The sequence below is a fragment of the Alnus glutinosa genome, chromosome 12 (assembly GCF_958979055.1).
Source record: "Alnus glutinosa chromosome 12, dhAlnGlut1.1, whole genome shotgun sequence".
In the NCBI taxonomy this organism is placed as follows: Eukaryota; Viridiplantae; Streptophyta; class Magnoliopsida; order Fagales; family Betulaceae; genus Alnus; species Alnus glutinosa.
This window is the reverse complement of record NC_084897.1, coordinates 12,711,657-12,726,790: the sequence shown is the minus strand read 5'-3', so window position 1 is coordinate 12,726,790 and position 15,134 is coordinate 12,711,657. Positions and strand designations below refer to the sequence as shown.

The 15,134-nt window shown below is 39.8% G+C and overlaps 1 protein-coding gene across 1 annotated transcript; it reads right to left on the bottom strand.

Annotated features, from left to right (window-relative positions):
• Positions 1–511: 511 nt before the first annotated feature.
• Positions 512–4,354, bottom strand: LOC133852111 (auxin efflux carrier component 2-like). Its single transcript, XM_062288786.1, has 7 exons — positions 3,754–4,354; positions 2,431–2,850; positions 2,014–2,170; positions 1,076–1,161; positions 837–994; positions 685–761; positions 512–578 (listed from the first exon to the last, which is right to left on the bottom strand). The coding sequence occupies exons 1-7, from the start codon at positions 4,352–4,354 to the stop codon at positions 512–514; spliced, it is 1,566 nt and encodes a 521-aa protein (XP_062144770.1).
• Between the last annotated feature and the right edge of the window lie 10,780 nt (positions 4,355–15,134).

The window sequence follows — 15,134 nt, the reverse complement described above, 5'->3', positions numbered from 1 at the left end:
GTTTTCTTATTTTGTTGAGGCAATATTAGCAGTGCAAAAGGAAGTCCCGTCTCAACCTTGTCGTTCCCCAAATTGTTAAGTACCCACAGATCTTCGTAGGAAAAGTGTCCCAAAAATTACAGCAAAAGTATCAAAAGATATAATATGATCTTGATATCCATGACTCATAAGGTCTAAGTATTTAATTATTTTCTTATTTGTTCATTCATTTATTTATTCAATAATCTAAGTTTTGCTTGCGCAATATAATACTTAAAATATATCCCCAGTCTACTCCCCCGCCTTACAACTAGAATTGTGGTCTATCCAATTCAGAGCTTAAGTAATTAAACAGTAGTGAAGAAATTAAGAAGGAAAAGATAGTAGTGAAATCTATATTGAAACTAATATTATTCATTCAATATTTATTTTCGCATTTAATCCAAAAGCATCTCTTCTTATACATTTTATAGACTACATCCGCATTCACATCCGCATCCACTTAAGCTTGACTTGGATTCAGAGACGGAAGTCAAAGCCCCAGAAGCACATAGTAGAGTATCGCTATGGGCAAAGCAATCAGCATTCCAATGGTAACCCTGAGAAGTTTGCAAGACGAGCACTGGGGTAAAATCTCTCTTTTTCTTTTTTCTTTATATATATATATATAATTTAATTTGGGAATCGATAGATAAATAAACTCACGAAGTGCTAAGTATGTCTGCATGGACATTGTATTCCTTGGCAAATACAAAGGAAACGATCGCTTGGGGAAGGGCAGCCTGCAGAGACAAGAAGAAAAAGATTAAATTAAGAAAAAGATATTAAAAGGGAGAATGATTTGAGATGAGATTTACCTGAACAATTGCGACATGCAAAAGAACCCCGCGAATACCCAAGGCTAAAGAGGTTGCAGCCATCACCGCTGGGCCGACCAGGAACCGAACAGCCATCGAAAACATTGCTACAGATTTTCCACAAGCAACGATCTTTGGCTGTAAGGCCATGAATAACCCTTGTAACAAAGGTTCCATACAATTATTAGCAAGAAACTTTAAGGATTAAATTAATAAGGTGGAGAGAATTGAGTACGTACCTAGACCAAACATAGACATTCCAAGACCAGTATCAGATATTATCCATATGGATCCACTCACAATAGACGGCATTTTGATGTGCCACCTAATACATAATTAAATTTTAAATTTATAATTAATAAAGAATAGTGGAAATAAATGATAATTAAAGTTCATTACTATTCTACACTCTACTGTAAAAGAATTGCAATTTTCTCTAGTAACAGTAACTAAAAAAATGATTTTTGTTTTAGCTAATTTCTATTTGATATTCAAATTTTTAATTTTTATATTTTAAGACTTGTGCTTTGGCCTGCTTTTAATAATAATAATAATAATAATAATAAAGTCCCCCAATATTTCCATCGATTGTTTATACTAGATTATTTGTTTTTCAATTATCTCTCAACTAATCCCGACCATAAAGTGTATTTCCCCTAAATTTCTTGGGGGTGTCAATGAAATTAAGTTTTTACACCTAATGTAAAATTGAGAAAAAAATATTTTACCTCCTCAAAGTATCTCCACTTTTGCATTTTATCCATCAAAGCTTAAAAAGTGACACTTGCACCCCACAAACTATCAAGTTATGACAATTTAGCTCATTCGTTAAGTTTTTCCTTCTATTTGCATTGAGAAAAAGTCATGTGTTGTACGTGATGTTTTAGCCCCTAAAATTTCTAAAAATGTCATAAGAAGTAAAATGTTAAAAAATAAAAAAAAAATAAAAAAAGAGAGAGAACAAAAACATTTAAGGGTGGTTGAGCAAAGCCAGTACCCCAGTTTGTCAGTCTAGAAGTGACAAACCACTCCTATAGACTAAAGGGGTGATTCGGCCACCCCAAATGACCAAATAAAGATAGCCATAGAGTGGTTCGGCTACTATCATTTGGACATTTGAGGCTGGCCAAATTAACCTATGACCATTGAAAATATGAGAGAGAGATTCTTGGAATACCTTGGAGATATTAGAGACCATGCGATGCCTAAAAGACTTGAGTATGTGTTAGGGTTTCTTATGAGCTTCCTCCAAACCATGACGAGAATGAGCTTGGTCATGACACTTGCTGGAGGCATTTGCTTCTGCTTTTCGCCATCTCCTTCATCATCCATACCTGTACCAGTAATTGATGATAAAACATTCAGAGTTCATAGTACGTAATTACTAATTAAGATTTCATTACCAAGAGGATCGATCAATGAGAGGAGTACTGGGGCTGGCCCACATTAACAATTTTGACATCTTATAGATAGATCGATAATTAATGACACTAAGCCAGATTCTTTAATCCCAAAATTACATCTTCAGTTTCCATGGAAACTAAATTAATGAGTAGGAGACAAATATTGTTGAAGGGTTGAAATGTCAATGCACCTGTGGAAGAAGCTGTTTCCACCTTAATGGCAGCCTCGGAAATATCATTTACGAGCCCAAAGTCAGTGGACGTGGCAGCTCCGTAGTTAATAGGAGATGATGCAGCTGAGCTCCAAGCAAACATGTGCATTGCATCCTCCTTCCTTCTCTTCCCAATTTTCAACATCTCCTCTTCAAAATTCAAAGAAGTTCTCGGCGTCACTCCTTTCGAAGATGGCAATGAAAAAGTATCATCAAAAGCGCCAACTTGGGGGCCATTTGCATGTCCATGCAAGGAAAAATCTGCTTGGTTGAAGCTTGGAGCCCTTGTTGTCAGCTCTCGGAAGGATTTTTCTGAATATATCTCTACACCAGTGAGGTTAGATGCTCGTGGAGCCATGGAAGATGCAGATGATTTCCTCACCACGACATGAAGCTTACCTGTTAAAATATAAATTAAATAATTAGGGTTAAATACTCTTCTAGTCCCTGAATTTTAGAAACTTTATTTTTTAGTCTCTCAATTTCAATTTGCATCACAGATGATACCTCAGTTTTGAAAAATGACCGAATAAGTACCTCGGCTAACTTCTCCGTCCAAAAATAACGGACCGCCACGTGTCAACCTCATAGGTTGACACGTGGCACTATATGAAAAAATTAAAAATTAAAAATTAAAAATTAAAAATCTTTGAAAATTAAAAATCTTTAAAAATGAATTAAAAAAATAATAATATTAAAAAAAAATTGAAAAAAAAAAAAAAACAAGGGACAAGGGATGGTTGAGCCGCTGAGCCACCCCCTTGGCCGGTATGGGGTGGCCGAACCACCCCATGGGGGGTGGTTCGGCCACCCCCAAGGGCCAAAACCGATCTTAAATTTTTTTATTTTTATTTTTTTCAATTTTTTTTTAATTCATTTTTAAAGATTTTTAATTTTTAATTTTTTTTATATAGTGACACGTGGCGGTTTGTTAGTTTTTAGACGGAGAAGTTAACCAAGGTACTTATTCGGTCATTTTTCAAAACTGAGGTATCATCTGTGATGCAAATTGAAACTCAAAGACTAAAAAATAAAGTTTTCTAAAACTCAGGGATTAAAAAGGTGTTTAACCCAAATAATTATTAAAAACTCATCATTTTTATTTTTTATTTTTTTAAGCTTATGAAATAAATAGTGATTTAACATGATATTAGCCTAAATATCCTAAATTTAAATCTTATCTTTATCATTTACCTTTTAAGTCCCAACGTGTTGAGTCTCTCTAGATAGTTTAAGCCCACGTGTGACAAAAAGTATTATAATAAAAATTAATTTTGAAAAGAAGTAGTGATTTAGCATTACCGTCATCACTGATCTCAGCATCAGTTTGTAAGGGCTCACGACCATCAAAAGAAACAACATCAGAATCAACTTGAAAGGAAGCAATGGAGCCTGCAGTCTTGCCGGGGAAATGCTCACTGATGAGAACCTTTGCTCCTCTATATTCAAACATAAAGAGCAATAGAGTATACCAGACTACGCCCTGAAATACCACAATTTGAATCATCAGAGAGGCTGAGAAATCACCATACATGGCATTGAGGAGAGGGATGCCCATGATTAGTGTGTTTGGGAGAGTAGACACAGAAAAGAGAGTAATCATCCAATCAAGGCGACCATTCTTGCTGATGGTTTTCCAAACAAAGAGGGATCCGAGAATGACTACTTTTTGGAGAGAGTCAGCAGCAATAAACTGATAGTTCATGGTGTAGGGGTTATTGGACGAAATGAGTTTGAAGGAAAGAAATGGAATGGCAAAGACCGCGACAAAACGATTGATGCCGGAGCATTGGTCCGGCGTGAAAATTTTCCACCACCGGACAGAGCCATAGGCTAATATCATAGTGACATACGACGGCACAAGTGCCGCAAGAACATCATAGATATCCTTTCCGTTGATCATGCTACTGAAAAAGGAAACAATTTGTGTATCTGTGCATGTCTGTGTTTGCTTAGGATTCTTATTTAAAGTGGAAGAGAAGGACACAAATTTGAAGAGAAACTCTGTCTCCTCAAAAGGAGGCCAGGGTGACGAGTACAATGGCTTCATTGTCCTCTTACAAATGGGCTCATTTAATTCGTCACTAGAAAACAAGAACTTCATTTCATTTGAAAGTTCGTATAAGCAGCCAAATGTAATTTGATGCATGAAAAACGTCGACACTGAGAAATAAATCCTTTCAAAATTTAGAACGTGTAAGTAGAGAGAGTGAAATCTTCTTTCCGTACAAAAAGCATCGCTATACCCGACTATCCATGCCTCACCATTTCATCACTGCTGACATGTTCATGTCATCTGACTTGAATCTTACATAAGTAATATTGGGGAGATAATATTGAGTGTATTTGGCAACCAACCTCCCCGCCCATTTCCTTATTTTCACTTCTCAAAAAAAAAAAATCAACTTCAAAACATTCTAATTTTTTAACTTTTAATATCACATCAAATTTTTTTTATTATTATTCAAATATGTTAGAACAGATTCCGGTTTGGTGACTTGTCGATCTACAAGAGCCCTTAACTTGTAAAAAAGGAAGTTGCGTCAAGAAAATTCGACAATTCTACTCTGATGCTTAACTTAGTATTTTTTAGTATGTGTATTTTTTAAACTATTGAGAACCGATCCCGCATACCTGTGCATTAATGAGGTATTTATAGGCGGAGTAACAAGAGTAATACTCTTTTCATTGGGCCACATGTCGGGCTTGGAGCGTTTGTCGAAATTCTGGATCATGGAGTTGTGGAATACGTGCCACAGTAATCGGGGAGTCGGTCTTCAACTGACTCTAGATCGTGGGGTGCGTGCCATAATAATCTGGGAGTCGGTCATGGAGTACGTGCCACAATAATCGGGGAGTCGATCTTTTACCGACTCTGGAGGAATTCGACTCAGCGGTTGGCCATCATTAGCTTTTGGGCCTATTTGTTGACTAGCCCAATTGATTTGGCCCATACGATGGCTGTTGCTGAGCTCTGTTGATATTGGGCTTGGCCCATCTCGGTGGGTCAGAATATTTTCCCAACAGTTACCCCCCAATTTCTTTTATCCGAGATGGCTTCGGTGAAATGAATTTTATGTGCAATTCTGTCGAGGCCAATATTTTCGAGTCTGATTCTGCTTGCGTTTGTTTATCAAAGATTTTTCGTAATTTTGAAACACTGCCAGCTATTCACTTAGAGAATATCCGAAAATTCGAATTTCAAATTTTGAAATTTTAAAAACTCGTGCCTCAAATGCCTTTGGAGGCGAAAACGTCTGAAATGACATCATTTTGGTCATGATGAGATTCGGCGTGCTACTATCATGTCGGTTTGACTTCGTTTTTGCCATGATGAGATTCGGCGTGCTGTTGTCAGGTCGGTTCGACTTCCGGCGTGGTGCATGCTATCACACGCACGTTTTTCTAGTCTTGATATCCAACCTACGTACGACTATGCGCATGTGGCTTGTCTCGTCAGGCTAGCTGTTGATTCGACCGTTACAATTATTTCAACTCGGCACATTTAATGCGTGTCTTTTCGGCATTCGAATGAGAGCCTATATAAACCTCCGTTTACATTTTCACTTTTCACTCTCTCGATTTCTTTCGAATTTTCTGAGTTTTCCAGTGAACTTTGTCTGTTTTTCGGCAAACTTCCCTTTTTCCAATGAAATTTCTTCTTTTTCCCGACTGTCTAAAACACTTCTTCCCTTTTTCCTAACTGTCTTCAACACTTCTTCCTTTTTTTCTTTTCTTTTCTTCTTCTTCTTTTTTTATTTTTTATTTATTTTTTTTTTTTCGGCCATCTTCAACACTTATTCTTTTTTCATTTCGCTTCAACACTTCATGGCATCCGGTTCTGACTCTAACAGTGGCCATGTTGGTGGTGGTGTTCCGACTCTCGTTCCCCATGAGAATAAGTTTAAGACATTAGTCCCGGCATCTAATGAAGCTCCTTTTCGCTGAAGCTACAACATTCCGGACTCGGTAAATCTTCATTTTCAAGAGCCCGGTAAACTTTCCATCACAAGCAGCGATGTGGCTATTTTTGAACGGATGCTAATGGCTGGCTTCCGGTTCCCATTCCCGGCGATAGCTCGGGAACCCGTGGTGCACTTGGGGGTGGCTCCCTCTCAAATAAAGCCAAATGGATGGAGGTACCTATTCGCCTCCTTCATCGTCTGGAGAACTGAGCTCTAGAAGAGAATGTTTGTCACTAAATTCCTCACGATTTACTATGTTTCATTCCAACGGGACGGCACTGTGGAGTTCAACGTCCGAAAAAAGCCCTCCTTTATCCATCTTGCTTGGAGCTACTCCAACAATAGAGATTGGAAGCAACAAGTTTTTAGAGTCTCTGGCCAGTGGGAAAGGGCCGAGTCATCATTTTTTCCCGAGGATTAGAGGGTGCCTCGGGAATGGGCCCATATGAGGGCTGAATTAGCCGACCCTCCTCAGCTAACCGACAAGCAAACTGATAACGTCGACACTATGATCGCCATCTCAGGCCAATGAAGACAGACTAGATTTTGACAAACTGGTGACGAATGAGAACATGCAGAATGTTCTCAGCTACAACATCCCGTGTTGGATGTTCCTTTCTTGAAGGTAAGAAATAGCAAGTCTCAGAAGCCGACAGAAGGTTCTGAGGTTGCTACCCGAAAGGGTAAAGAAAAGGTCCAGGAAGGACCAAAAAAATCTATGGAGCCAATGGAGGCTCCTAAGACCGTAAAGAAACTTTTGGCCGATGCACAACGAATCGGGGCTGAGCAAAAATTGAAGACAAAGAAGGCTGCCGAGAAGAGGTCTCGGTCACTTAAGAAGCCTATATAGAAGTGCCAGCTAAGAAGAAGCCGAGAATGGAGGCTGCTCACTCGTACCTAAAATCCATCATCTCGGGTTTGGCAGTTTGAGATATTCCGATTTGTGCCGAGCCCTTAAGGGTAGTTGCTTCCGAGGTTGAACAAGCTCGAAGCGTTGCTGAGGAGGCCACACTCCCAGTTGAAAGAGTCTACGAGGCTTTGGAACTTAATGCCGCTGCAGGGGTTGGTGCTATCGCCCCTTCCTTTGTTGGGGCAGTCGAGGCCAAGAATGAGGCCGAAGAAGTTGCCTCAAATAAGGGTGGAGCGACCCCCCGAGCTTCCGACGCTGAGGCTATGGTTGCTTCAATCCCTGTAATAGATATCTTTGAAACTTAATGCCGCTGCGGGGGTTGGTGCTATCGCCCCTTCCTCTGTTGGGGCAGTCGAGGCCAAGAATGAGGCCGAAGAACGTGCCTCAAATAAGGGTGGAGCGACCCCCCGAGCTTCCGACGCTGAGGCTATGGTTGCTTCAATCCCTGTAATAGATATAGATTGGGCAGAGTCGCCAAACACTCTTGTCGAGGCCAAGGCTAAGATTGGGGCGAAGTCGACGCCGGACGCGGAAGCTGGGGTTGATGAGGCCTTGAGGCCATTGAATGTTCAAGCTGGATCCAGCATTGGAAACGCCAGGCCAAGTAGTAGCAGGCCCTTTGATAACTTTGGAGTTGATGACGCTGGGCCAAGCAACAGGCCTTTTGATAACTCCGGAGCTGACAACGCCGAGCCAAGCAATAGATCTCTTCCTGATTGCATTAGTTTTTTCAGACAGGCTCAGGGTTATAAGGAGGCTTTAGCAGAGGAACGTTTGGCCAAGCCTATTAAGAACATGGTTCGGGCCTTTATTCTTGCTGATTATCTCGGTTGAAGCACAACCAGGTGTATTCCGCTCGAGGAATTCATCAGAGCTTTGGTTCAGTTGCAGACCATGGTAAGTTGTGGACACGCTCTCGCTTTTTCCTCGGCAGTAACTTGTGGACACGCTCGCACTTTTTGACCAATACCGAGGACATTCTCGGGACCAGGCTCTGACCATGGCTGAGCTTAGGCATCGGGTGTCTGAGTTGGAGTTTGAGCTCGGCAGACGACAATCCTTGGAGTCCGAAGTCGCATGGTTGAACAAGCTGCTCGCCGAGCGAGAGTTGGAGTTGGCTAAGTTTGACAAGGCAGTAATCGATGCCGAGCTAAGGTGAGATACGGCTAAGGAAACCAGTTGTGGACTATCTACTGAGCTGGATGCGAGGGCTCGAGACTTACAGAGGTCAAGGCCCCTTTTAATAATGTTGAGTCGAAGTACTCAGCTACCTCGTCCAGCAATACCCTTTTGTGGACTGAATTAAGGGCTGCTGTAAAGGAGAAGAGAATTGCCGATGAAGCTTGGAAAGTCGCTAAAGAGGCTCAGCGAGTAGCTAAAGCAAAGCTAGAAGTGGCCGAGTCTGGCAAATAGGCCGCTCAAGAAGATTTGCTGAAGTCTGAGACCAAGTGCTAGGAGCATCGGAAGAAAGCCAAGCATTAAAAGTCAAAGGCTGTGCACTACAAGTCGAAGGCCGCTCGTTACAATAACTAGATTCTTGCCTTCACCAAAGTCCGAGACCTAACCTGGGTTAATGGTTTTAATTGGGGTTTTGTGTCTCTCAAGAACTTTGTGCTTCATCCTCTGATGCCTTCTCCCAATTACGCCAATCTGCAGCCTAAGGATTTCATAGACGTCCCTAAAGAGGCTATTGACGAACTTAGAGGGATAGGCCAGGACTTAATTCCAAACATCCCTGATTGGGTTGGAGAAGATGCCGAGCCGGAGGATTTGGATGCTCCACAAAAAAATAGTATTAGCGACAACAAAAACTCGCCGCCAAAAGTCTTTTCATCGCCGCTGATATGGTTGCTGCAAACACTCCAACGCTATTGATCACTCAACAACGGCAACTTTTGTTGCCGCTAAAACATTTTTTCCCCGCCGCAAAATTGGTTTTAACCAAAATCATGGGTCGCTGCAAATGATAGAGTATTAGCGGCGACAAGTATATGTCGCCGCTAATGATATTTAAAAAAATTTTAAAAACATCATTTACGGTGACATACAGGTTGTCACTAATGATATTAAAAAAATTAAAAATAAAACATTATTAAGTCGCTGCTAATAATGTTTTATTTTTTAAAAAATATATATATAAAAAAATACCAAAAAATTCATTTTCAATAATTCATTTATAATTAAGACTAATAACCTATAAGTCAAGTAGACTAGTTCATATACCTAACCATCACCAAACACGGTAAAAGCTAACTATTAAACTCCAAAACATCAAAAGATCACCTAACAACCCCAAAATCTAAACAACCATCAACCAAGATTACAAGATCAAAACACTTATGTTATGATATCACCAGAATTCAAAAGCAACAAAAAATTGTTATTTCTTCTTCTACTTTCTGTATGGAACACTATTGTTTTTTTTGTTTAAGAACCCATTCTGCTAGTTAAGGCATATTCTCCCTCTACAACAATTTGTGACAGTTAGACTTTCGCATATTTTTACACTATTTTTTGCAGAATAGCCATGATAGTTGTAACACTAAGCACTGGCTATGATTTTCCTGATACTCGTAGCATGTATTATATTTTTGGAGCCACCCAAAATGACATTCAGAATCCAATATTTTTTTTTTCCCAGGCATGTAACTGTTCAAAGAATCCATAGTATCATTTTTCTTTTTTGGGAATACCTGGTCTTAGTTTGCAAAAACTAGACTTTGGGTGGAGGCTTCATTTAAATTATGTAGAAACATGTTACTTGATTTAGTATGAGTTTAAGGAATATGAGCCAATGGAGCGATTTGAACAAACCCTTAACCACTTGGACCAATTTAGTAATATTTTCTAAATTCCCATAAGCACTATCTTTTGAATAAATGTAAATTTGGAGTATTCTGCTAGGGTGAAGTTTGTTGCATATAATTGTGGCAGTTCAGGGACTCCTCGGAAATTTACATTAGTGGGTTTTTTTCCTATTGGCTTGTCCTACAACAGAGTGACTTGAACACTATTTTTACTGACCAGAGTTGTGTTTACTTAAAGCTTTTGGTTGGTTTGACTTATGAACATTATCAATAGATATGCTACAAATGTTCCATGAATGTGTAATTATCAAAGTTCTGTGACATGCACACACATTTCTTTTGACACCCCAAAATCTAAACAACCATCAACCAAGACTACAAGATCAAAACACAAATGTTATGATATCACCAGAATTCAAAAGCAACAAACAAACCTCACCCACATCCTCATTTTCCATAATTCAGTAAAAATATTCACAAGACAAATCGTACCCACATCCAAAACCCCAACACATATGTCAAAATAAAATATGAGAACAAAACTAAGAGAGACAATAACACTAAGACCATATAGACAATAACACTATCATTAACAAAATTCTCAGACTAAATAGAATGGCATAATGCAACATATTTGATGTAACTTTTCACATAATGTGTGTTTTTCTTGTGGAGAAAACATTGTTGACAAGTCTAATACTGAAAGAGTAGCCAATATGTAGTCAATAGCCAAACACTCCAAATAATTTGTACTCATCCTTATAACTCCATGCAAGCCTTCCGCTTGTTACATTTCACAGTGCTTCCACCAATAAGTGAGTGACAATGGGATTGAAATAACTTACCATCACTTGAGCCCTTGAGCACCACAATTTCTCGCTTATCTCTCTCTTGTCATCCGACATACACTTAAAAGGAAAATTGTGTTATATAATTTTACTCCCTTGATTTGTTTACTCAAAGTTCTTTGACCTTGATAAACATGTCAAGGAAGGTTTACTATTCAAAGCTTTTAAATGGAAAATTGTACAAAATCTCTTACCTTGTAATACAAACAATAATTGTTCGAATAGACAAGCTTCAACCATAATATAAGAAAGGGAAATAAATTAATGAAGTTAGGAATGTTCAACTATACAAACAGCATCAAATACTAATCCTACATTCAACAAGCATATGCATAGATGTAGAATCTGAAAAATTAAAATGACTTCTAATATAAAGCAAGTGTGTGTGTGTGTGTGTGTGTGTGTGTGTGCGCGCGCACAAAGTGTTAACAAAATAATATCAATGCGGAATTTAAAAGACACAAGAATTTTTGTTAACGAAGTGGAAACTCGATATGAGAAAAACCACTCCGGGGCAGCCAAACCCAGGATATCCATTATTCAGAAGACAAGACTAGTTACAAAGTAGTAGCACTCACATACTCCTGATGCAGTGGTCTTACCTTGCACTCTAACGTGTAACCTAACACGAACGCCTCCCAACTAGGTCTCCTATGTAGCGTCCCAGATTTTGAGTAATTAAATAAAATGTCTTAAATTAGAATTTAAGACTGAATAAAAAAGACAAGTCTGAAATTGACGTTCGATTCTCAAGACTTGACGCTCGAACGGCTTAATATTGTTGGAAACAATATTCACATCCATCAGTTAATAAAATACGTGGCTTTAAACACGGCATTTTAATCCCCGATAAATAATGAGGAATACATGGATATTTATGAAAATAAATATTCATTGGTCTTATTATTTGTAAACCATGATTTTATAAATAAAGAGTAATATTATTAAACTCTGATAAAGTTTAATGATATTACAGGTGATGTGAACCTCGTCAAGAATAACGAAACCCAACAACGAAAGGGAACCCAAGACCGTTCTAAGGACAGATTCGAATGGAAAAAAACCTCGACCCGTTGTTTATGACAAACAAGAACCTCGGTATAAGGAAGACGCCACAAACGGTGGTGGAAATTCCGTTTGATAAGTCGAGATGAACGCCACGGGATATCCCGATAAGTTCGAGTAGTTCGTCAAAGAACCAAAGAGAATAAAACCTCACAAGTTTTATGAATCATCAATGTCTCCTCGATTACATGGTAGGTACACCTATTTATACAAGAAAATTACTTGCGGAGAAAGTAGTTCTAATCCTAATAAGTAAACAAATCAATTCCTAGCAAGGAAAGAAAATATAGTCCAAATCAATTCCTAGCAAGGAAAGAAAATAAATAAAGATCTTAGGTAGGTAAAGAAAATAAGTCTTGCAATCCGATCCTTCTAAATTAACGAACAATCTCAGCAGTTCTTAGCCTTGACCGGATCCTTCTAGAACTTGAATCAAGGTGACAATTCTTTGTTGCCCACGTGGATCATGCTCAATGGGCCTCCCCGAATTTGCTTGAGCCCATAACTCTTGGATGAGTCCGTTGAGCACATCCTTGAACTTCTTTGCTCGTGCTCTCGTAACCGGCCCAATTGGTACTTGAACGAGATCCTTCAAAGCGGTGCCTTGATCTCCATCATTCCCCTCCTCTTGAAAAGGATTTGCCCCTCAAATCATCACCTACATCAAAAGGACTCAAATCAGTAACATTAAAAGTGGTACTGACATTGTACTCACCAGGTAAATCTAGCTTGTAAGCGTTGTCATTGATACGCTCGAGGACTTGAAAAGGGCCATCTCCTCTTGGGAGCAATTTGGAACGTCTTTTCACCGAGAATCTTTCTTTTCTCATATGCAGCCAAACCCAATCTCCGGGTTCAAAAACCAGGTTGCGAGGTCCCTTGTTGGCTTGTGTGGCATATTGTTCCGTTCTTCGCTCAATGTTGAGTCTTGCTTTCTCTTGTTCTTCTCCCCACCGAAATCCAACGTTCTTCTTGATCACTTCAGTAAGCGGTGCGGCTAAGCTACTGAAGTCCTTCACGAACTGCCAGTAGAAACTAGTAAGTCCATGAAAACTACGAACATTACCTACACTTGTGGGGCTCGGCCAATCTTGGATTGCACGTACCTTCTCCTCATCAACCGTTATGTTGTTGATGGCTCGGCAATCAACGCACATTTGCCACATCCCATCCTTCTTAGGTACAAGTAAGACCGGAACTGAACATGGGCTCATGCTCTCCCTCACGTGCCCTTTCTCCAACAATTCACTTACCTGTCGTTGAAGCTCCTTTGTCTCCTCGGGATTGCTCCTATAAGCTGGTCGGTTTGGGATGGTTGCACCGGGAACTAAATCAATTTGATGTTCAATCCCACGGATTGGAGGTAACCCATGTGGTGTTTCTTCGGGGAAGACATCCTCGTACTCCTGCAAAAGAGAAACAATAGAACTAGGCAAAGCAAGGTCAAGTTCGTTATTGTTTAAAAGTGCCTCTTTGTACAAAAGTACAATCATCGGCTGTTTTGAAAACATTGCCCGCTTGATCTCACTCACTTTTGCATAAAAATTCTTTTGTTTTCTCTCTGATTTTCTCTCAAGGGCCGAACTTTGATTTTCTTTCTCTCTCTCATTTTTCTCGACCTCTCTCTGTTTTTCACTCTTTTTCTTTTGCTCACTCTCTTTCTTTTGATCACTCTCCTTTTGTAATCTCACTTGATCCTCGTATACTTGCTGCGGTGTCAATGGTATAAGAGTGATTGATCGTTGATTAAGTACAAAAAAGTACTTGTTCGTAAAGCCATCATGCTTCACTTGCCTATCGAATTGCCATGGACGCCCTAGCAATAAGTGTCCCGCCTGCATCGGTACTACATCACACAACACTTCATCTTCATATTTACCGATTCGAAATGCAACTAACACTTGCTTGTTCACCCTTATCTCACCACTATCATTTAGCCATTGCAACTTGTACGGTCTAGGATGTTTTATCATGGGCAATCCCAATTTCTCCACCATAATTGTGCTTGCAACATTAGTACAACTACCACCATCAATAATCACACTACATACCTTGTCTTTAACGTAGCACCTTGTGTGAAAGATGTTCTCCCGCTATACTTCATCAACTCCTTTTGCTTGCGAGCTCAATGCTCTTCTCGCCACCAATGTCAATGCGTCAGGGGCTAAATACTCCTCATCGGAAACATCCTCCAATGGCGGCATGTTGTCGGTGTCGGAATCTTCATTATCGGTCACAATTTCTCCATTGGCTTGCAACACCATGGCTTGCTTGTTTGGACATTGACTTGCTATGTGGCCCCTGCCTTGACATCTAAAACACTTAATATCACGATTCCTAGAGGTAGAGGCTTCGGTTTTACCTTGAGGAACGTGGCTGGTGGTCACGGACTTGGGCTCGGGTTTGGGCGTTTGTGACTTGTCCAGCGGCTTGGCTTGACTCAATTTCCAAGAGGTAGAACTAGAGTTATGGCCTGCACGTGTCCCACTCCCTCTCTTGAGTTGTTGTTCCACTTTGATAGCCATATGCACCATATCTTCCAATTCCACATAATGCTGCATCTCTACCTTATCATGGATCTCCCGGTTTAAGCCAAGTAAAAATCTAGCCATTGTAGCCTCCCGATCTTCCTCTACATTAGCGCGGATCATAGCAATCTCCATCTCCTTGTAGTAATCCTCTACGCTTCGACTCCCTTGTCTAAGACCTTGTAGCCTTTTGTACAACTCTCAGTAGTAGTAACTTGGAACGAACCGTTTTCTCATCACTACTTTCATCTCCTCCCATGTGTCTATTGGGAGTTCTCTATTCCGCCTCCTATTTATCACAAGCTGATCCCACCAAGTAATAGCATATTCAGAAAATTCAATCACAGCTAATTTTACCTTCTTTGTCTCGGAGTAGTTGTGACAATCAAATACGAACTCCATCTTCTTCTCCCATTCAAGATATGCCTCAGGATCAGATCTACCTTGAAAGGACGGAATCTTCATCTTAATACCACCCAAGTTGTTATCTTCACGATTCCTAGCTTCTCTAAATCTTCCTCCAGGTCTCCTATTGTTAACAATGGAACCCCGATCTTCTT